Here is a 20,509-nt window from a genome sequence, read left to right as displayed (position 1 = left end):
TATGCATATGAAAGCTGGACAATGAAAAAGGAAGACTGAAGAAGAACTGACGCTTTTGAATTGTGGTGTTGGCGAAGAATATTGAACATAACACGGACTGCCACAAGAATGAACAAATCTGTCTTGGAAGAAGTACAGGCAGAATGCTCCTTAGAAGCAAGGATGGCGAGACTATATCTCACATACTTTGGACTTGTTATCAGGAGGGATGAGTCCCTGGAGAAGGACATCATGCTTGGTAAAGTAGAGGGTCAATGAAAAAGAGGAAGTCACTCAACAAGATGGATTAACACAGTGGCTGCAACAGTCAGCTGAAGCAGAACAACGATTGTGAGGATGGCGCAGGACTGGGCAGTGCTTCGTTTGTTGTACACAGGGTCGCTATGAGTCAGGACCGACTTGATGGTCCCTCCCTAACAACAACATACGCATGCAAAAGCTAGACAATGAGAAAGGAAGCAAGAAGAATTGATGCACTTGAATTATGGGGTTAGTGAAGAATATTGAAAACACCATGGCCTGCCAGAAGGATGAACAAATCTGTCTTGGAAGAAGTACACTCCTTAGAAGCGAGGATGGCAAGACTTTGTCTGACGTACTTTGGACATGTTATCAGGAAGCACTGGTCCCTGGAGAATGACATCATGCTTGGTAAGATAGAGGGTCAGCGAAAAAGAGAAAGACCCTCGATGAGATGGATTGACACAGTGGCTGCAACAATGGGCTCAAGCATAGCAATGGTTGAGGATGGCGCAGCACCAGGCAGTGTTTCATTCTGTTGTCATTATGAGTGTGAACCAACTCAAAGGCACCTAACAACAGCAACAGAGTCCCACAACTGGATTGAAACGAAACCAGGAAACTTCAGCTTCACAAGTGGTTAAAAATTTGAGGAGAGTGCCCTCTAGTGGAGGTAGTGGTCAGGATTTCTTTTTAAAATTACTTTTAAACCAACGGAAACCCTGGCGGTGTAGTGGTTAAGTGCTAAGCCTCCTAACCAAAAGGTCAGCAGTTTGAATCCACCAGCTGCTCCTCGGAAACCCTATGGGGCAGTTCTACTCTGTCCTATAGGGTTGCTGTGAGTCGGAATCAACTGGTTGGCAACAGTTTTTTGTTTTTAAACCAATGATTACAACGTGCCTAAGGAGTAAAATTAACTCCAATCTTTGTAACTGAGGTGTCCCTCACCTCAGCCCCCCAAAACTAAAAATAAATAACATTTATAGTCTTTTCCCCATTAGGAGAGGAAAATGTGTTCATCATAGTAAAAGTTTCAAATAAAATAAAGATAGCCAATAATTCTATCCTCAGTAAGGCAGCGTCTGTAAACATATGAGGAATCCCTGTGTGGTGCAAACGGTTAAACATTCGACCACTAACCGAAAGGTTTGGGGTTTGAACCCACCCAGAGGCACCTTGGAAGAAAGTTCTGGAAATCTGCTTTGGAAAGGTCACAGCCTTGAAAACCCTAAGGTGTGCAGTTCTGCTCTGCACAGATGGGGTTCCGTGACTTGGAATCAACAGCAACTGTTCTTCTTTCTTTCTTTTTTTAGTTTATAAATATATGAACATTCACTGAATAGTATATAGCTTTTTTTTTTTTGATATAGCTTATATATATATATATGGAAACCCTGGTGGTGTAGTGCTTAAGTGCTATGGCTGCTAACCAAGAGGTCAGCAGTTCAAATCTGCCAGGTGCTCCTTGAAAACTCTATGCGACAGCTCTACTCTGTCCGATAGGGTCGCTATGAGTCGGAATCGACTCGACGGGAATCGGTTTGGTTTTTGGTTTCGTATACACATATACACACACACACACACACACACACACACACGTCAGGCTTAGCAGTTCATTCCGGTTCAAATCCCTGCTGAGAGTTTGCATTTCCACCCCAGATACACTGGGTCAGAATCTACATTTTAACACGATCCCCAGGCGATTCTTGTGTATAATAAATTTTGAGACCCACTGCTCCACTGGTGGCTCTCAGAACTGGTCCCTAACCAGCAGCCTCAGCATCAGCTGGGAACTGGTTAGACGTGCACGTTCTCAGCAGGGGTTCTAACCAAAACAAAGTGGTCCGAAGCCCTCATATTTATAATCAATATATATATATAATCTATATTATCAAAGATACAAAATCAAATTATGTAAATGGTTTTTCTCTCTTAACGTACTATGAAACTTTGTCATATATTTAAATGGTCTTCAGGATCATTCTGTCATCTCTGGTAGGGACCATAATCCAAAACCAAACCCCTTGCCATCGAGTCGATTTCTGACACATAGTGACCCTATAGGACAGGGTAGAACTGCCCTGTAGAGTTTCCAAGAAGCACCTGGTGGATTCGAACTGCCAACGTTCTGGTTAGGAGCCGAGCTCTTAAGCACTGTGCCACCAGGGCTCCTCTGAGAGCCACACAATGTACTATTTGAATCTGCATCATTTATAAAAGCGTATTTTTTCATGCTTCTGAAACCAAAAAGCAGCCGGAAGTGCTGTATACGCGACGTGTGGTAGCTTTTCTGTTGTTCCTGAAGTGTTTGGGGTATGTCTTAGTCACTAAGGAAATAGGGTCACTTTCTAGCTTACACTTTGGACCATACGGGAGCCTCTTCCACTAACACTTGGGGGAGAAGTTACTTTCCCTCAGCTTGGGAGGGGAGACTGTCGGACTCAGGACTGATGATAAAGTCTTAAGACTGGTCAATACACACCAGCTTCAGTTGGCTACTAGATTTTTAAAAATAGATTTCCTTTTGACTTGGTACCTCATAGACTTTAAAATATTACGCCATATGCTTTAAAAGCCTTGTCCTTTACAAAACACTTATAGTTAATTAACCAATTTTATAGCACTTACTCTGGGATCAAGCACTGTTTCGCCTCACCCAGCTTTATTTCTTCATCTCTAAAACCCACTGCCATCACGTCAATTCCAACTCATAGCGACCCTCTAGGACAGAGCAGAACTGCCCCAAAGAGTTTCCAAGGCTGTAATCTTTATGGAAGTAGACTGCACATCTTTATCCCAAGGAGCAGGTGGTAGGTTCAAACCACCGATGTTTTGGTAGGCAGCCAAGCGCTTAGCCAGTGCACCACCAGGGCCCCCCTTTTCATCTCTAACTGGCCAGTACTCCCTCACGGCTTCTTCTCCCTGGGCTATTGTAGGAGGAGGGGGAAGAAGAGCTGTGAGATGGGAATATGCTTCATAGACTGCGAAGTACTACATGTCAGAGACCTGCTTTTGCAGCTCAGTGTTCCCTCCTTGGAGCCCTGGTGGCGCAGTGGTTAAGAGTTTGGCTGCTAACCAAAAGGTTGGCAGTTTGAATCTACCATCCACTCCTTGGAAACTCTATAAGGCAGTTCTGCTCTGCCCTATAGGGACACTATGAGTTGGAATGGACTTGATGGCAATGGGTTTGGTTTTTTGTGTGGCTCCCTCATTACTGGTTGCTGTGGGTGAGTTAGCCACTCAAACCTATCTCCATCCAGGTCTGACCAGGCCAATTGTGAACTGGATCAGTGAGAAAGAAAAGTCCTGACCCACAGTGGATCAGTTTCCTTTATAAAGAGGCCACGCGGCTACACTTCAGGAGCACCCCAAGGTTGGAAGGGAAAGGCCATGAGGAGAGTCCATCATGGATTAAAGTGATTGGCAGCTGGGGTGGGAATGGGCAGGTCCACACCCAGTCACAAGGAGATACAAATACTGCATTCAGGCCAAATCCCAGGGCCACCAGTGGGAAAGACCTTGAAAACCATGGCTCCGTTCCTGAGTTTTGGGAAGAAATTCTGCTGTCAAATGCTGCTCTGAAAAACTGGTCTGGAGAAGGGCTTTGTCTGCCTAAAAGTGGGCATGATCAAGTGTGCTTCAGGAATAGCGTTGCCAGATAAAATACAGGACACCCAATGAAATCTGAATTTCAGATGAACCTAGATTAAAAAAAAAAAATTATTCATTGTTCATTCTAATTTCACTGGGTGTTCTGTATTTTTTAGCTGCTAAATTTGGCAACCCTACTCAGGAGATCAGGGGAGGCTTCCTGGAGGAGGCAGAACTTGGCCAGGGCCTTGAAAGGCAAGTAAAGACAGAGCTAAGCAGAGGAATTCAGAAAAGAGATTGCTGGCTGGATTTGCAGAGAAGAGACTAAAAAGTTGGCCCAGGACCAGATGGTGAGTGTCCTGGGGGTCAGGCTGAGGAGTTTGGATTTTGTAAGCAGCACAAAGGGCCTTAGAGCCATGAGGTAACTGGACTGGATCTGAGTGTTGGGAAGATCCTATGCTGTCTTGTCTGCAGGATAGAAAAGAAAGGAGCGATGGAGGCAGGGAACTGAGCCAAGAGCTCCTGCCCTGGTCCAGGAGGAAATACTAAGGCTCCTCCTGGGACATTGGACAGTAGGATTGGAAACTTTCCAGGGACTGAGGAAGCTAGAAGAGGCTTTCAGAGCATGGGATCTGGGCAGACAGTCCACAGGGCCTTGCTGTCACACTATCAAGGCAACCAACATGTTTTGCTGGTGGCTTACTCTTCCATGTTCTTGATGGAAGCCTTTCTAAGAACTAACTGAGTGTAATCAACCTCCACCCCGCTCCTCCAACAACACACTTTTACACTCAGGGTTGTGTTGCTAAATGGAACCTCAGAGACGGCCCAGTCCAGAGCTATCAGCATGTTTGTGACCACTACACTACTGCATCAGAGCTCCTTCATGCTCCTACCTTGCTGGGCCTCGCTGTCCTTGGGGCTCGGTATCTCCACCTTCAGAGCACATCCAGAGGAATGACTGGGTGCCACCCAGTAACACGGCCCTAAGGGCCAGAGCCAGGTATTGGGGCTCAGGCCCCCACTCGCAGCCCGTTTTCTGCTATACAACTTTGTACTGAGTTTGGTAGCCTAGCAGAGCATTCATTTGATCCTCACAGTCCCTCTGCGATATAAGCAGGGCTCATGGTTCCCATTTTACAGAGGGAAAGGCTAAAGCCAGATAAGCCCCGTGCAGGCCCAGGCCAGCTGGCAGGTCAGGAGATCCCAGCCCTGTGTGCCCCTGCCTTCCAGGTCTGGGCTTGTTCTCCTGCACAGCCCCTCCCGCTTTGGGGGCCCACTGAGGTCTCCTTCCTCACTCCCAGTGGGGCCAGCTGACTGTCCCCGACATTTTGGGGGTAGACTGTGTTGTACTGTCTTTCACGGTCTCATGGCAGATGACTCCAGTTCCTCAGGAAGAAAATAATCTGTAGGGGGCAGAAACCTCATTCTGGCCTCTTTCTTCATATGTATATTTTCTCCCACTAAAATTAGCACTTCTATGGTCAGATAAAGACTCCCACACTTTTTTTTTTTTTCCCTTAAAAGAATGATTTTGCTTTAAGAATGGTGAAAGTCCAAGGGGATCTGCCCTGGTCGGCTGGTGCTGGGAGCAGGGTTTCGACAGGGGACAAGCAGTCTTGGTTATCGGGTATCAGGTTATCAGGTGCACACATGCGCACACACACATGCATGCACACGCACACACACTCACGCACACACGCATGCACCAGCTCTAGTCACGGTCACTCTCCAACATGCAGCCTCCCTGCAGAACGCCTATAAAGCTGCTTATACCAGGACTACGGCATTGCTGGGAAGCACAGAAGGAGATGGGAAAAAAATGACTAAAGTCTTTTGTCATAAAGCAGGACAAAATTTTTCTTGAATCCCAGGGGCTAAAAAGTAGAAACTTTAAACAGGGAGGGGAACAGCGATCTTCAGGCTTTTCACAAAGCCGGTCTTTGGTTCTCTGCCAGTTTTCCAAGTCTCTCCTGGCCATATATAACCCTGCCTCCGAACAGGTAAAAACAAGGGCGAACAGGGTACCTTTAGCAGGTTCCAAGGCCGGGGGAAAGTCAACCCTGCTCCCATACAACAGCGCGCTGGCTGCCCTGGGAAAGTGGGGCGGCTGCTCCTGAAAGCCCCACTCCCTCTAAGCCCAGGCCAAGCTTCCGCAACCTTAGCTGTCTCTGTCCTCGCCCCTGCTCTTGTTCTGTGTCATTGGAATCGTTTGTAAATTCCGCTGTTTCATCTCTTCTAGTAGACAGGGCACTCTCTGAGGACAGAGAGGCAGAGCACAGGGCAGAGAGTCAGTTTTCTCATCTGTGAAATGGGGATAATGGGTAATAACCCCAGTCCTGCATACCTCCCTGTGTATAAGCCTCTGCCTCGGTAGTGGGCTATAGCGGCTACCAGCCAGGAGGCTTCGGAACCAGGCAGCTGGGTTCAAATCCCAGCTCTGCTACATCATCATTACTCTTATGTTTTCTTGGACAAGTTCCCTAAGCTCACTGAGCCCCTCTTCTGAAAAACAAGAATGACAACAGCACCCACCCCTGAGCTGTTAAGAGGACTAAACCACGCAGTGCCTGTACACTCCATGCCTTCTGGCAGCCGGACGCATGACCTGCACACGGTGCTGCTAGCAATGACTACTGCTGTGTTGGTTAACGGACCTGAGGACACTGTGAAGCAGAGTGCTGGGGATACGATGCATGGTTGAGCCGCTGCTCATTTCTCCACCTCCCTCCCCTGGTGCAGAAAAATAAACAAACTAAACTCATTGCTGTCGAGTCGATTCTGACTCATAGTGACACTATAGGACAGAGTAGAGCTGCCCCATAGGGTTTCCAAGGAGCGGCTGGTGGATTTGAACTGCAAACCTTTTGGTTAGCAGCCATAGCTCTTACCCACTGTGCCACCAGGGCTCCCTAACGCAGAAAGTAGGTATACGAAACAGTTGGGTAAGGAATCTCCCAACAACGTGGACAGGGAATCACTCTCTGGGAGTTAAGTTACACGATCACAGAAGACCACAGCACCTCTTCCGATAAACACATCACCTTAGACTGAAGACACCGAGTGCTCCCAGGCCTCCACAGTGGGTAGCTGAAAGCATTCTGATATCCACCAACGTGTCAAATGGAAGCTGAGTTGGCCAGCAAGAGACACAGACAGTGGGGGAGGTGGCTGAGGGAACAGGAGCCCACCTCAGTGGCATCCTGGGGAGATATGCAGCACAGGTACAGCCCAAGAGTGAGGCTAGATGCACCAGGTTGTCTGAGCTCAATGCCATGAAATGTTTGAATCATGCAACTCTAGAAGAGCAAGACCATTTGATAGCCAGAGGAAGTGACTAAGGCTCACGGGCCTCTGTCTGCATGCTTCAGTCTCTTAGGAGTACGTCTGAAGAGTCAGGGGGAGGATCAGGCTCCCCACTGTGATCAATTTACCAAGGAACTAACAATCTGGGGGGGACTTCAGTGGTTCAGTGGTCGAATTCTCGCCTTCCACTAGGCAGGCCTGGGTTTCACTCCCGCCCAATGTGCCTCATGCAAAGCTACTCCCCGCCCTCAGTGAGGCTGGTATGTTGCTATGAAGCTTCCAGACTAAGATGGACGAGGAAGAAAGGCCTGGTGATCTACTTCTGAAGATCAGCCAATGAAAACCCTGTGGGTCACAACGGTCCCATCTGCAACTGACTGTGGGGATGGTGCAGGGCCTCGCAGCACTTGTTCCGTTGTGCACAGGGTTGTCATGAGTCGGGGCCAACTCGAAGGCAACCAGCAGCAAACCACGCTCTGAGGCGGGTTCACACCAGTCCATTTGTCTTCACACGCTTTTCTCTCAAATTTCCACCCTGAGAAAATGGTTGTTGAATGAGAGCACCACACAGCCAGGTCAAATCCAGTGTTACACTAACCTCCTCAAAGACCCCTCTCACTCTCACTCAGCCACAAACAAACCAGTGTCTTTCATGCTACTTTGAAAAGCTGGACTATGTCAAGCACCCACAATCCCACCATCTGGAGGCAGACATTAGTTGGTAGTCTTGTGGGTTAATTTAAATTTTCTCCTTTACATTTTCTCTTTCCCAGATGTTCTAGAAACAGCATGTACTACTTTTAAGAACAGAAAATACAGATTACTAGAAGGCCTCGGCATCTCCTGCTCGTGTACTAAACAATCTCTCTTGTAGAGTGTCATGGATTGAATTGTGTTCTCCCAAAATATCTGTCAACTTAGCTGGGCTGTGAGTCCCAGTATTGTGTGATTGTTTGCCATTTTATGGGATTTCCCTGTGGGTTGTAAATCCTATCACTATGATTAAATAAGATGGATTAGCAGCAGTTACATTGATGAGGTCTCTAAGATTAGATAGTGTCTTAAGCCAATCTCTTTTGAGATACAAAAGAGAGAAGCAAGCAGAGAGACACGGGACCTCATACCACCAAAAAAGCAGTGCCGAGAGCAGAGTGTGTCCTTTGGACCTAAGGTTCCTGAGCTGAGATGCTCCCAGACCAATGGAAGACTGATGACAAGGACCTTCCTCCAGGGCCGACAGAGAGAGAAAGTCTTCCCCTGGAGCCAGCGCCCTGAATTCAAACTTCTAGCCTACTGGACTGTGCGAGAATAAAGTTCTCTTTGTTAAACACAGGACTGACACAGAATACACGAACCCCAAATAGTTCTCAGTCGGGCAAACAACTCCTAACTCAAAACTCAGCTCAGTGACCACCTGTGCTCCAGGATCTAGGGGTAAAGAAAGATGAAAGTGACCCAGGAACTATTCCTAAGAGCTCACACAGAGCCTGACCAGAGGGAACCCCTGGAGGAAAGGCTCAGAGGCCTGGGAAGGTGTAATAATAATAGGCCGGGGGTGGGAGGTGGTGTCCAGCTGAGGGCAGGGGAAGTGCCGGAGGCTCGGGCAGGCGGCGAAGGGTCTGGAATATCACACTAAGGAATCTGGACCTTATCCCACAGATCGATGGTTCTTGGTTTTTCGGATTTCAGAGTCCAGTAGAAGTTCAACAAATTTGGGGAACTTACTCAGGATGGCTAATTGTTGATTTTGCCATACTCAATGCTAACCACCACTTACTAGTGTCATCATTTCACAAAAGGGCATTCTAACACCAAAAGGGCATTCTAACACCAAAAAAGTAGGAAGGACACAAACCCCAAATGAAGGACAGTCCTTCCCTCTCCCAAAAGATAGCTGCGACCTTGTGCTGAACAGACAGATGTCCACTGCATTGTCTCTGCCGTTCTCATCTTTCCACAGACAGATGGAAACAACCTCACAGGACAGGGTTGGGACCCAGAGCTGTGGGCCTGAGAGTGACGGGACAACTCAGACGCCAGCGCTATACCCGCTTGTGGTATCCAAACGTGAAATGCATTCCGTCCACTGACCCCAAAATACAAAATGAAGTGAAGTTATGATAGTGGCAGGCCTGGTGCCACCACAGGGTCCACCAATGTATGGACCCACTGGCCCAACAGACTAGAGTTAACATTTCTCAAGGTGTGTGGAGATGTGTGGGTTGAATTGTGTCCTCGAGAAAGACATGCTGAAGTCCTAACCCCCAGTACCTATGAATGTGACCTTCCTTGGAAACAGGATCTTTGCAGATGTAATCAAGTTAAGATTATTAGGGAGGCCCTAATCTAATATAGGCACCCTGGTGGCACAGTGGTTAACTGATACGGCTGCTAACCAAAAGGTCAGCAGTTCGAATCTACCAGCTGCTCCTTGGAAACCCTATGAGGCAGTTCTACTCTGTCCTGTAGGGTCGCTATGGCCCATAATCAACTCAACAGCAATGGGTTTGTTTTTTGGGGGGGGGGGCGGTTAATCCAACACGACTGGTGTCCCTAAAAGAAGAGACACAGAGACACGTGGGAGAATGCTATGTGACGACAGGGTCAGACTGGAGGGATGTCGCCACAAGCCAAGGAATGCCAAGGCTTGCAAGCAACACCAGGAGCTAGGAGCAAGACATGGAACAGATCCTCCCCTCAGAGCTCCAGTAGGAACAAACCCTGCCAGCACCTTGATTTTGGACATCAAGCCTCCAGAGCCGTGAGGTAATAAATTTCTGTGGTTTTAAGCCACCTAGTTTACAGTACTTTGTAGCAGCCCAAGAGAACTACTATGGGGGAGAAGCTTCCATGGTCAAACGGGTGTGGGAAACATGGAGATTCTTAAACAGCGTATTGTTCACTCATTTATTTCTGCAGGGCTTGAATGGACATGTGACACTTTAAGACCAGACTCCACAATGCAGTGTTTCCCAGATGGATTTGACCGTGGAAGCCTTCTCTCAGTACTGACACGGTTCAGGGGCTGCACCTGGCACACAGTCAGTGCTCTGCAGATGGTTCTTCATTATTTAGCAAGTGCAGCCTTTCTGGATGGGTCTCAGTGACAACAGGGCTCAGGTTAGCATAGAAAAGCAGTGCGAGCGCAGAGGGGCACCAGCAAGGGTTGGCGAGCGAGGACATCATGCACCGGCCCAGCAAGCAGCAACCACATACCTCGAGGTCAGAGTTGATGGAGGAGACCTCAGAGGAGCTGCTGGAAGACACGCGGGCCCAGATGACCTGGACAGGGGGGTACGAGGGGGGCTCCTGCAGGGAGATGTCTCCAGTGTTTATCTGTCGGTTGTTGGGCAGCCTGGTGGCACTGCAGCTGGCCTGCGAGGCATGTGGAGAGGCCAGAAAGGGACAACTAGTTCACCTCTTTAGTTTTGAATTGTCGACCATTTCCAACTCAGTATTCATAAGGTAGAAAAGGCTGCACTGTGCAAGGTCTACCTCCACTCGCGCCCCTCAGTCATCCAGCTCTCCTCCCTCCAGAGGTAGCCAGTATATTGGTTTCTTGTGCATCCTTCTGGACAGTCTATACATATACAGCTAATCTAACAGATACACAACACACACATATACACAAAACAACAACCAGTTGCCAATGAATCGACTGACTCATGGCAACCCCATGTGTGTCAGAGTAGAACTGCGCCCCATAAGATTCTCAATAGTTGAGTTTTTGGAAACAGGTCACCAGGCTTTATTCTGAGGTAGCTCTGGGTGGACTCGAATCTCTAACCTTTCAGTTAGCAGTCCAGAGCCTTAGCTGTTTGCACCACGCATGGACTCTCTCTCTCTCTCTATATATATATGTACGGAAAACTAAAACCAAACCCATTGTCACCGAGTTGTTTCCAACTCACAGCAACCCTATAGGATTAGAGTAGAATTACCCCCACAGCTTTTCCAAGGCTGTAATCTCTGTAGAAGCAGACTGCCACATCCTTCTCCCATGGGGTGGCTGGTGGCTTCAAACCACTGACCTTTTAGTTAGCTGTGGAGCACTTAACCACTGCACAACCAGGGCGCCTTCTTTCCCCTAGTTGCACAAACGCTAGCCCTCTCCACGCTCCCTTCTGTACCTTGCTTTTTCCCACATAACAACGTGCTTTAGGGTGAGTTCTATGTCAGAAGAATTTCTTTTTGTAGCTTAGTACAGGTGTTCACAGTTCATCTAACCTGTCCCCTACTGATGGACATTTAGGCTGTTTTCAATCTCTTGGTTTTACAGTCAACACTGTCTGCAGAAACTCACATTTACACCCCAAATTTGAGGGTATTTAAAGGGTGAACTCATGGAAGGGGAACTGCTGGGCCAGAGAGCACGTACACTTGCAATCTGGGTGGCTGCTCCCAAAAATGCCCCCATGCAGGCTTTAACATCGCATGCTGCTGAGTACAAAAGTGAGTGGGGAGGGTTTAGGGGAGGAAGGAACCTGTGAAATTTTCTATCTGTCTATCTCAGACAACAGGCTGATGGGGTGTAGGGTAGGGCGGGGCTTCATCAGAGATCTAGAGAAGCCAGGGTTGGCCAGATACAGAGCCAGGCAGGATACGGGTCGGTCCCAGACACGTGACAGAACAAACAACCTGCTTTCTGGACCTACATCTTCTACCAGTTAACCACGTGGCCTCGGAAAGACTTACCCTCTGAGTCTCAGTTTCCCTGTCTATAAAAGGGGGTGATAATCCCTGCCTTGTGTCCTTTGAAGGGGCGTCATGAGGCTCAGATGTAAATGCCTGGATGCGTAAGAAGAATGGCCACTAGGACTGGACCCCACGTGAAGAGGGCTCCAGCCTCGGTGGGTTAAGTGCAGTCTCCTGTGAGGATCAGCTGGACAGGCAGAGAAAGCAGTGAAGGAAATACTGGCAGGTCACCTGAGAAGGATGCCAAAACAGATCGCCCGGGCAGCCCCTGGACATGGTAGGAGCGAGGAGTGAAAGGGCTGCATTGGGGGGAAGACGCACAGAGGCTTCTCAGGCAACAAGAGAGAGAAATGACTGTTATGGATTGAATTGTGTCCCCCCAAAAACCTGTCAACTTGGCTAGGCCATGATTCCCAGTATTGTGTGATTGCTCACCATTTTGTTATCTGATGTGATTTTCCTATGTGTTATAAATCCTACCTCTAAGATGTCAATGTGGCAGGATTAGAGGCAGTTATGTTAATGAGGCAGGACTTAAGCTACATGATTAGGTTGTGTCTTAAACCAATCTCTTTTGAGATATAAAAGAGAGAATCAAGCAGAGAGACAGGGGATCTCACACCACCAGTCAAGACGCACTGGGAGCACACCGTATCCTTTGGACCTGGGCTCCCGGTGCTGAGAAGCTCCTCAACCAGAGGAAGACTGATAACAAGGATATTTTCCCCAGAGCCGATAGAGAGAGAAAGGCATCCCCTGGCGCTGGCCCCCTGAATTCAGACTTCTAGGCTCCTAGACTGTGAGGGAATAAATTTTCTCTTTGTTAAAGCCATCCACTTGCGGTATTTCTGTTATAGCAGCGCTAGATGACTAAGACAATGACACAAATTCTTCAGGGCCAGTGATGGTTAAGGCTGTGTGTCAGCTCGGCTGGGCAATGATTCTCAGTGGCTTGGCAGTTGTGTAATGATGTAGTCATTTTCCATGATGTGTTCAGCCAATCAGTTGTAAGGGGAGTTTCCTCAGGGGTGTGGCCTGCATCCAACATATATATGGACATTCTAAAAGTCCGCTTGCTTGCTCTGGAGCCTGCATCTGGCTCGCCATCATCCGATCTCTGGGGCTTGGAACTTGAGCCAGCAGCCTGCCATCTGACTTGCTGATCTTGGGTTCTTCAGCCCCTGCAGCTGCGTGAGTCAGAAGAAGCCTACAGCCTGGCGCCTGACCCACGGACTTGGGACTTGTCAGCCTCTACGACCGTGTGAACCATTTTCTTGAGATAAATCGCTCTCTATATATGCTTCACTAGTTTTGCTTCTCTAGAGAACCCAGCCTAAGACAGGACTGACCACACCTGAATCACTAGAGAAAAGAAGTTTTCAAAAACCCCAAGCCGAGGTAGAGACGATTGATCCCCACGACCCCAGGCACCCTGGTGAGGCTCAGCCTGAAGGGCTGGTGGTTCTAGCGTCTCTTGGATTCTCTCTCCTGAGGACCAGTGCCCAGGAATGGCTGCTGGGAAAACAAGTGAGTGATCGTTGCCCCTGTCAAAACAGGTTATATATCAAATGCACCTCACCCACAGGAAACTGACTTCACCACACGGCTGCCCCACGCACAGCAGAATAAAAAGCTGCTCGAACCAGTGCTGTTCCTGTAATTGTTTTCATTGGCTGATTTTCAGAAGTAGATCGCCAGGCCTTTCTTCCTAGTCTGTCTTAGTCTGGAAGCTTCGCTGAAACCTGTTCAGCATCACGGCAACACATAAACCTCCAGGGAGAGACGGGTGGTGGCTATGCAAGAAGTGCACTGGCCAGGAATTGAACCCAGGGTCTCCTGCATGGAAGGTGAGAATTCTACCACTGAACCACTGCTGCCCCAATAAAAAAATAGCAACCATTTATCAAGTGCTTACTTGGTGTTGGCCATTAGGCCAAGCGACAGGCAGTATATCATAGTGGTCAAGGGCATAAGCTACTACTCACAAACTGTGTGACCTTAAGCAAGGTGTTTAACCTCTCTTTGCCTCAGCTCCCTTATCTGTAAAATGAGGATAATACCTCAGGGGTTGGGTGTGAGGATTAAATTAATCTATGTAAAGCATTTAAGGAGCCCTGGTTGGAAACCCTGGTGGTGTAGTGGTTAAGTGCTATGGCTGCTAAGCAAGAGGTCAGAAGTTTGAATCCGCCAGGCGCTCCTTGGAAACTCTATGGGGCAGTTCATCCTGCCCTACAGGGTCGCTATGAGTTGGAATCGACTTGACGGCAGCGGGTTTTTTGGTGGTGCAGTAGTTAAGCGATCAGCTGTTAACTGAAAGGACAGCTGGTTTGGATCCCCCAGTCGCTCTGCTGGAGAAAGATGTGGCAGTCTGCTTCCATAAAGATTACAGCCTTGGAAACCCTATGGTGCAGTTCTCCTCTGTCCTACAGGGTCACTGTGAGTCAGAATTGACTCAACAGCAGTGGGTTTGTTAGTGGTTATTTACCCAGAGCCTGGAAAGTAGTTTGCCCTCAATAAAAAGACTGTGCTGGGAATGGTGCCATGGAAGCTGTGTGGGGTGGCCTCCTGCCAAGGCTGTGCCACGGGGCTCAGGCTCCTCGTGGGAGCCGTCTCAGAGACTCCTCTTGCCCTCTGGTGGACACAGAAGGAAGAGGCCAAGTGCAAGGTATTTGCTGAAAGCTGTGCTGGCTGGCTTCAGGGGATAAGAATGGAGGAACAGACGCTCTCTTCTTCCGTGGAATCTGTTCCCCAGCAGGAATCCACTCAGGATTTAGGTGCTGGAAGGGTAAAGTGAATGCAACCTCTGCCCTGTTATTTTTAAGAAGGCTCATGGTTTGAAAACGTATGGTGCAAAGCTTTGGCTAGATGCTGCCGGGGTTTCCTGTACTTTCCTGAGGGCTTCCCACCACCCATCCACCCACTCACACACCTACTCTCCCATTGGAGGAAGGGGTAATGGCTGAAAACTGAAAAATCCAAACCAGTTGCCATCAAGTCGATTCCAACTCATGGTGATCCCACATGTGCAGAGCAGAAATGTGCTCATAGGGTTTCCAAGGCTGTGACCTGTCAGATGCCAGGCCTGCATCCAAGACACTCCTGGGAGGGTTTGAACCACCAACCTTTTGGCTAGTAGTCAGGCCCTTAACCATCCATACCACCAGGGACTCCCCATTGGCTGAAGTGGGCTCTTAATTTTAAGAGCATGCTCCGAGTCTGTCTAGCTTCACTTACAGCACAAACAGTCATGTGGGCCCAATTTCCAAGGAACACAAAAAAGAGAGGTCTTAACCTCTCTCTCCAGTCAGAACACTTTGAGCACCATGGAGTCCTCTGGGCAGCTCCCCAGGGGCTGCATCCACCTACAACTCTGTGTTCAGAACACACCTTTACTGAGAGGCCCTGTCACACCAGGTTCTAGGCACTAGGAGTAAACGAGAGAAGATAGCCAAAGCTCTTTTGGAGTTTACATCCTAGCAGGAGGAGACATTCAACAAGCAAGAGTAACAGTGGTAAGTGCTTTCCAGAGAATTGAAAGAAAGTAATTACTGAGTGGTGCAAACAGTTAAGGGGCCCAGCTGAAAGGTTCGAGGTTTGAGTCCACTCAAAAAGGCCCAGCAATCTACTTCCTAAAAATCAGCCACTGAATGTCCTGTAGAGCACAGTTCTTCTCTGCACATGTGGGGTCACCATGAGTTGGAATTAACTCGACGGCTCCTGGTAGTAGAGGGGTGAAGCCGTCTCCTGACTGGGTGGTCGGGAAAGGCCTTTTGAGAAGGTGACATTTAAGCTGAAGTCTGAAAGACAAGAAAGAGGCAGCTGTGTGAAAAAGCAGGGGGATGTGTGTTCACAGCAGAGGGATGGAGACAAATCCTTTGTGGCTAGAGGGGAGAAAAGAGGCAGAGAGGAGAGGGAGACAGTTAGGGAACAAGGGCCTGGCTTGGAGGTCTTGGAAGTCATAGTCAAAAGTTTAGGTTTTGTTCTGAGTGAAGTGGGAAGCCAGAGGAGTGTTTTAAAATGAGAGAAAAATGCAATTTACATTCATAGAAGATCCTTCTGGCTTCTGGGTGCAGATGGAAAGGAAGATCCACCAGAAGAATGCTGGATTGGAGATCTATCATAACGGTAGGACTGTAGTTACAAGGGAGCCCTGTTGGCACAGCGGTTAGGTGCTCGCCTGCTAACCAAAAGGTCCATGGTTCACACCCACCAGCTGCTCCGTGGGAGAAAGATGTGGTAGTCTGCTTCCATAAAGATTACAGCCTTGAAAACCCTATGGGGAAGTTCTACTCCATCCTGTAGACTCGCTATGAGTCAGAATTCGACTGGATGGCAATGGGTGGGTAGTTACAAGACTTGAAAATGGACTGGATGGGCATATAGTGAGGGGGGTGTCCCTGAGTGGCACAAACAGTTAGAGGCTTGGCTACAAACCAAAAGGTTGGTGTTTGAACCCACCCAGAGGCATCTCATAAGAAAGGCCTGGCGATCTACTTCTGAAAGGTCACAGGCCATGAAAATCCTATGGAGTGCAGCTCTACTCTGACACACACGGGGTCCCCATGAGTTAAAATCAACTTGACAGCCACCAGTCTTGGTTTATGGTGAGGCGGAGGAATTCTGGCTTGAACAACTGCAGGGGCAGTGGTGTCATTTACTGCGATGGCGAGGGCGGGGAGGGGAGTCAGTCTGGGCACGAGCAGCCGGAATTCTGTTTGGCCATGGTAAGTGTGAGATGCCATGTGGTGACGGGCAGCCAAGACCGGAACTGAGGGGAGAGGGAGAGGATGGAGACCCAAATCTGGGACATCAGCCAAGGGTTGGTATGCAAAGCTCTGAGCTGTGATGAGGACCTGGATAGAGTACAGAGAGAAGGGAGCCCTCCCAGGACAGAGCTTGGGGGCACTCCAACTTTACAGCCAAGCTTAAGAGGAGGGGCCAGCAGAAGCGTGAGGGTGGCAGAGACCAGGGATGTGGGGGCCACAGAACCCCGAAGCTAGTGGCCAACTGAGCTGAATTCCAATTAGAATAGAAATGACCACTGGATTTAGCAACTTGAAGGTCACTGGTGACCTTGACCAGGACAGGCTTAGTGAATGGTGAGAATGGCCAGGAGGAGAGTTTCCATCTCTCTTCCTGTTTTCTCCAACCTTCTTTCTCCTGTGGAGCCAAGTACGCAGGCCAGGCACCTGGGAGTCATCCTGGAGCCCCCTCATTCCACAGCCTTACGCCCTCCAAGGCTCTCCTTCCCAACTCTCTCTCTCGGCTCCATCTCTGCTCGTCCATCTCCTTCAGTTTGGTTTAGGCCTCACCACCACTCTCCTGGACTTAACACAGTCCCTTGCTGACTGCTCTGCTCCTAGACTCCACCCCCTGCCTGCTCTGCACAGTGCCTGGGCGAGGACTCTAAAATGCACGTCTGACTGAGTCTCGAGTACTGAAGCCTTTCCCAACTCTGATCACCTTCAGGGTGACAGTAGCCAGACCCCGTGGTGTGATGATCTATCCCTTGCCTCCTCTCTACCCTTATCTCCCCTCCATCTGTCCGTACACTATGGCCTTGAACAGCTACTTCTTTTGACATGCTTCCCTGCCTCATCCTGCCCAGCCCTCAGCCAAAGTGCCACCTCCTCCAGGAAGTCTTCCAGGATTGCCCCCCCCCGCCAGCCTTCTGGACACCTGGCCGTGGCCTATGGCTGCTCACCTGCTGCATGGGCTCAATGGTCAGTTCCATGTAGTGACTGATGGCTCCCATCATCCTGAGTGACTTGCAGTTTGGTAACGTGGTGAGAGGCACCCAATCTGGATTCTTTTACGTGGAGACAGGGAGACAGAAGGGGGAATTTTTAATGCCAGCAGGCATTTTGAAAACACATGGTTCCATTTTCTTCAAAAGAACCCCCAAAATATTTGGTCTATTCCTTTATAATGCATTTCATTTTCTGCTTCATATGTGCTATGTCTTCTCTCTCCCTCTAGGTTGTGACCTCAAATTCCACAATCTGATTACGTTGTTAAGCCTAGGATGTTATCTGTCCACATGCTATCATGTCTTCCTCCCCAGCCAGTGGGCCTGGTTCACTCAGTGCCCCTCACTCCCACTCACTGTGATAGGGACCTAGGGTAGTGAGGAGCCCGGGTAACAGGTGAGAATCACCCTGCAAAAACGTATCTTAGAAAAGAGGGAGTCACTTATGTTAAGTACTTACGAGATCTTTCATATTACAAGGTACTTTCTCAATTATTTTGAACCAAGAACTTTTTGATGAAGACTAATCACTTCAATCAGAATAAGTTCCGGCTACTTAGAGAGGTCATCTGATTAAATCAATAAAGGACGGCGACAGACACATTTACCTCAGACGTACCATTACTAGTGGTCTGACCTCATAAATGTACATGTTGGCAGTTATTGCAAAGAACGCTTATAAAAATCAACTTTTTAGCAATATAGAGTGCAAAAGCAATGCAGTAAAAATAAAATGGAAAGAAGAAAGAGCAACTAAAAAAGTAAGACAGTAAGCAGTTACATTGTAGTGGCCAAATGGCAAATGGGTCCTCGTGACTTGAGAACAATGTCCAGAGACAGCATCACACACGGATTCACAAAGTGCTGCACCAAACAGCTTACCATGAAGATGTGTTAGGTGGACACATGTGAGAGTCAAAAAGAGGGTTTTTTAAAAAAAAAAAGAAAAAAGAATTTTTTTATGAGATACGAAATTGAAAAAACTCACAATTCCTCAATTAGTACATTTATGTAGTATATAATTATAATTTATGTAGTATATAATTATATGATATATAATTATAATTTCATCATGCTTTTTAATGAAATACAAGTTTAGAAAAAGCATGGTTCCTCAATTGGAATATTAATCTATGTAGTATATGAGTAACTAAATTACAAAATGGAGTCCTGGTGGCACAGTAGATAAGCGCTTGCCTGCTAACCAAAAGGCTGGCAGTTTGAATCCACCAGCCATTCCTTAGCAACCCTACGGAGCAGTTCTACCCTGTCCTATAGGGTCGATATAAGGCAAAGTTTACTCAGTGGCAATGGGTAGCAGGTAAATTACAAAATAGCATAAGCGGGCATTTGACTATTTAATAGATATGGCTAAAAAAAAAAACGGTTGCTGTGGAGTTGACTCCCACTCATGGGGACCCCATGTGTGTCAAAGTAGAACTGAACTCCGAAGGGTTTTCAATGGCCGATTTTTCAGAAGTAGATTGCCAGGCCTTTCTTCAGAGGTGCTTCTGGGTGGACTCAAACCTCCAACCTTTCGGTTTGCAGAAGTATGTTAACTATTTGCCACCACCATGGATATCACTAAATAAGTTTACTAATTGATCAAAAAAACTTAAAAAAAAAAAAATCTTGTAGTTGGGAAAATGGAGGATCCCATTAGATTAGCATCGTCTCAGCTTTGGGCATAAACAGTAGTTTTTTAAGGTGGCCAACGGGTCACATGCGGAGGGACTCCAGGATTCCCCAGCCCCCACCCCTCCAGCCCACTGCTCTGTCCTCTACATGTCAGTAAGCACGTTGGTGGGGCCGGAAGTTTCCAGGTGCCGAGACCTTGTTCTTCCTCTGCACCTCCTGGCTTCCTTCCTTATCCTTCTCTGCACAGGTCAGAAGGGCTTGGGTGTCGGGGCTCTCTCTGGCTTCAGCAGCAAGTCCCAAGACCCGCCTCATCTTGCTCGTCATCACACAGGAAAGGAAAATGATCTGAGATGGTGGAAGTTAAGGTACAGGGAGCAGAGCACCTTCAGCCACCCAGGCCTGCCCTCACCTCCCTGCCCACGGCTGCCTGGAGTCCAGCCACCAGCCAGCCCTGCTCTGCCTGGCCCACTCAAGGTTCTCAGCCTGCCCTGTGTTGTCCTGCGTGGCTCTGGCCCCCAGAACAGACACGAGCTTGCTTGAGGGCAGGGCCAGGTCTCACCCCACACTTCTGTCCCCGGGGGCGGATTATCCAATTAGCAACGTAAGCACGGGCTTACTTGTGCTTACTAATCTGCAATGAACAATCTTTCACAAAGACTCTGCTTCTAGGTATGGCTGGCATCTGTCTCTCTCCCAACCCAACAGCACCTTCCTACTGAATCAAAGCCTCTTTCAAATTTACAATCCCCGACAGGGCCAGATGACTCAGTAAGCAGGGTAAGCATGGGCTTACTTGTGCTGATTTACTAATCCGTGTGAACAATTTCACGTGGGTTTCACTTTGATGTGGCATGGTGAAACCCATGTGAGATTGTTCACTACAGAGTAGTAAGTAAGCACAAGTAAGCCCGTGTTTACCCTGGATAATTCTCCCCTACCTGTCCCCCACAAGGGCCCAGCACCCAGCAAGACCCTGCCCCTCACAAACACGTGGTAAATCCTTGTTAAATAAACAAAAACATTTGAAAACTGTCTTTCTGGAAGCATCTGGCTTACGGAGACAGCGCGTGAGAACATTGCTGTCTGTACTATTTATGTGGAACGCACGGGTTACTCACACACATCCCCATCCCACCCTCACCAACAGCACAGCAGAGCCATTGCCCACTGTCAGCATCTCCAGTGATCCCACCCACCCATCATCTGAACTTAGCTTGTCCTTGAACCGCTCGTCCCAGGGCATAGGGGTCAGCACGCCAGGGAACATGCCCTGGGAGCAGGGAGATGCTC

General features: G+C 48.4%; 1 protein-coding gene across 1 annotated transcript in view; it reads right to left on the bottom strand.

Annotated features, from left to right (window-relative positions):
• TMEM44 (transmembrane protein 44) overlaps window positions 1-20,509 on the bottom strand; it is a 44,468-nt gene that overhangs the window by 7,520 nt on the left and 16,439 nt on the right. The window contains 3 exon segments of the mRNA XM_010592868.3: window positions 10,354-10,512; window positions 17,537-17,641; window positions 19,415-19,564. Of these exon segments, the coding sequence (XP_010591170.3) occupies window positions 10,354-10,512; window positions 17,537-17,641; window positions 19,415-19,564 (414 nt within the window).

This window comes from Loxodonta africana, chromosome 1 (genome assembly GCF_030014295.1).
Source record: "Loxodonta africana isolate mLoxAfr1 chromosome 1, mLoxAfr1.hap2, whole genome shotgun sequence".
Taxonomy (NCBI): domain Eukaryota; kingdom Metazoa; phylum Chordata; class Mammalia; order Proboscidea; family Elephantidae; genus Loxodonta; species Loxodonta africana.
The sequence above is the reverse complement of the archived record's forward strand: the minus strand, read 5'-3'. Positions and strand labels throughout refer to the sequence as shown.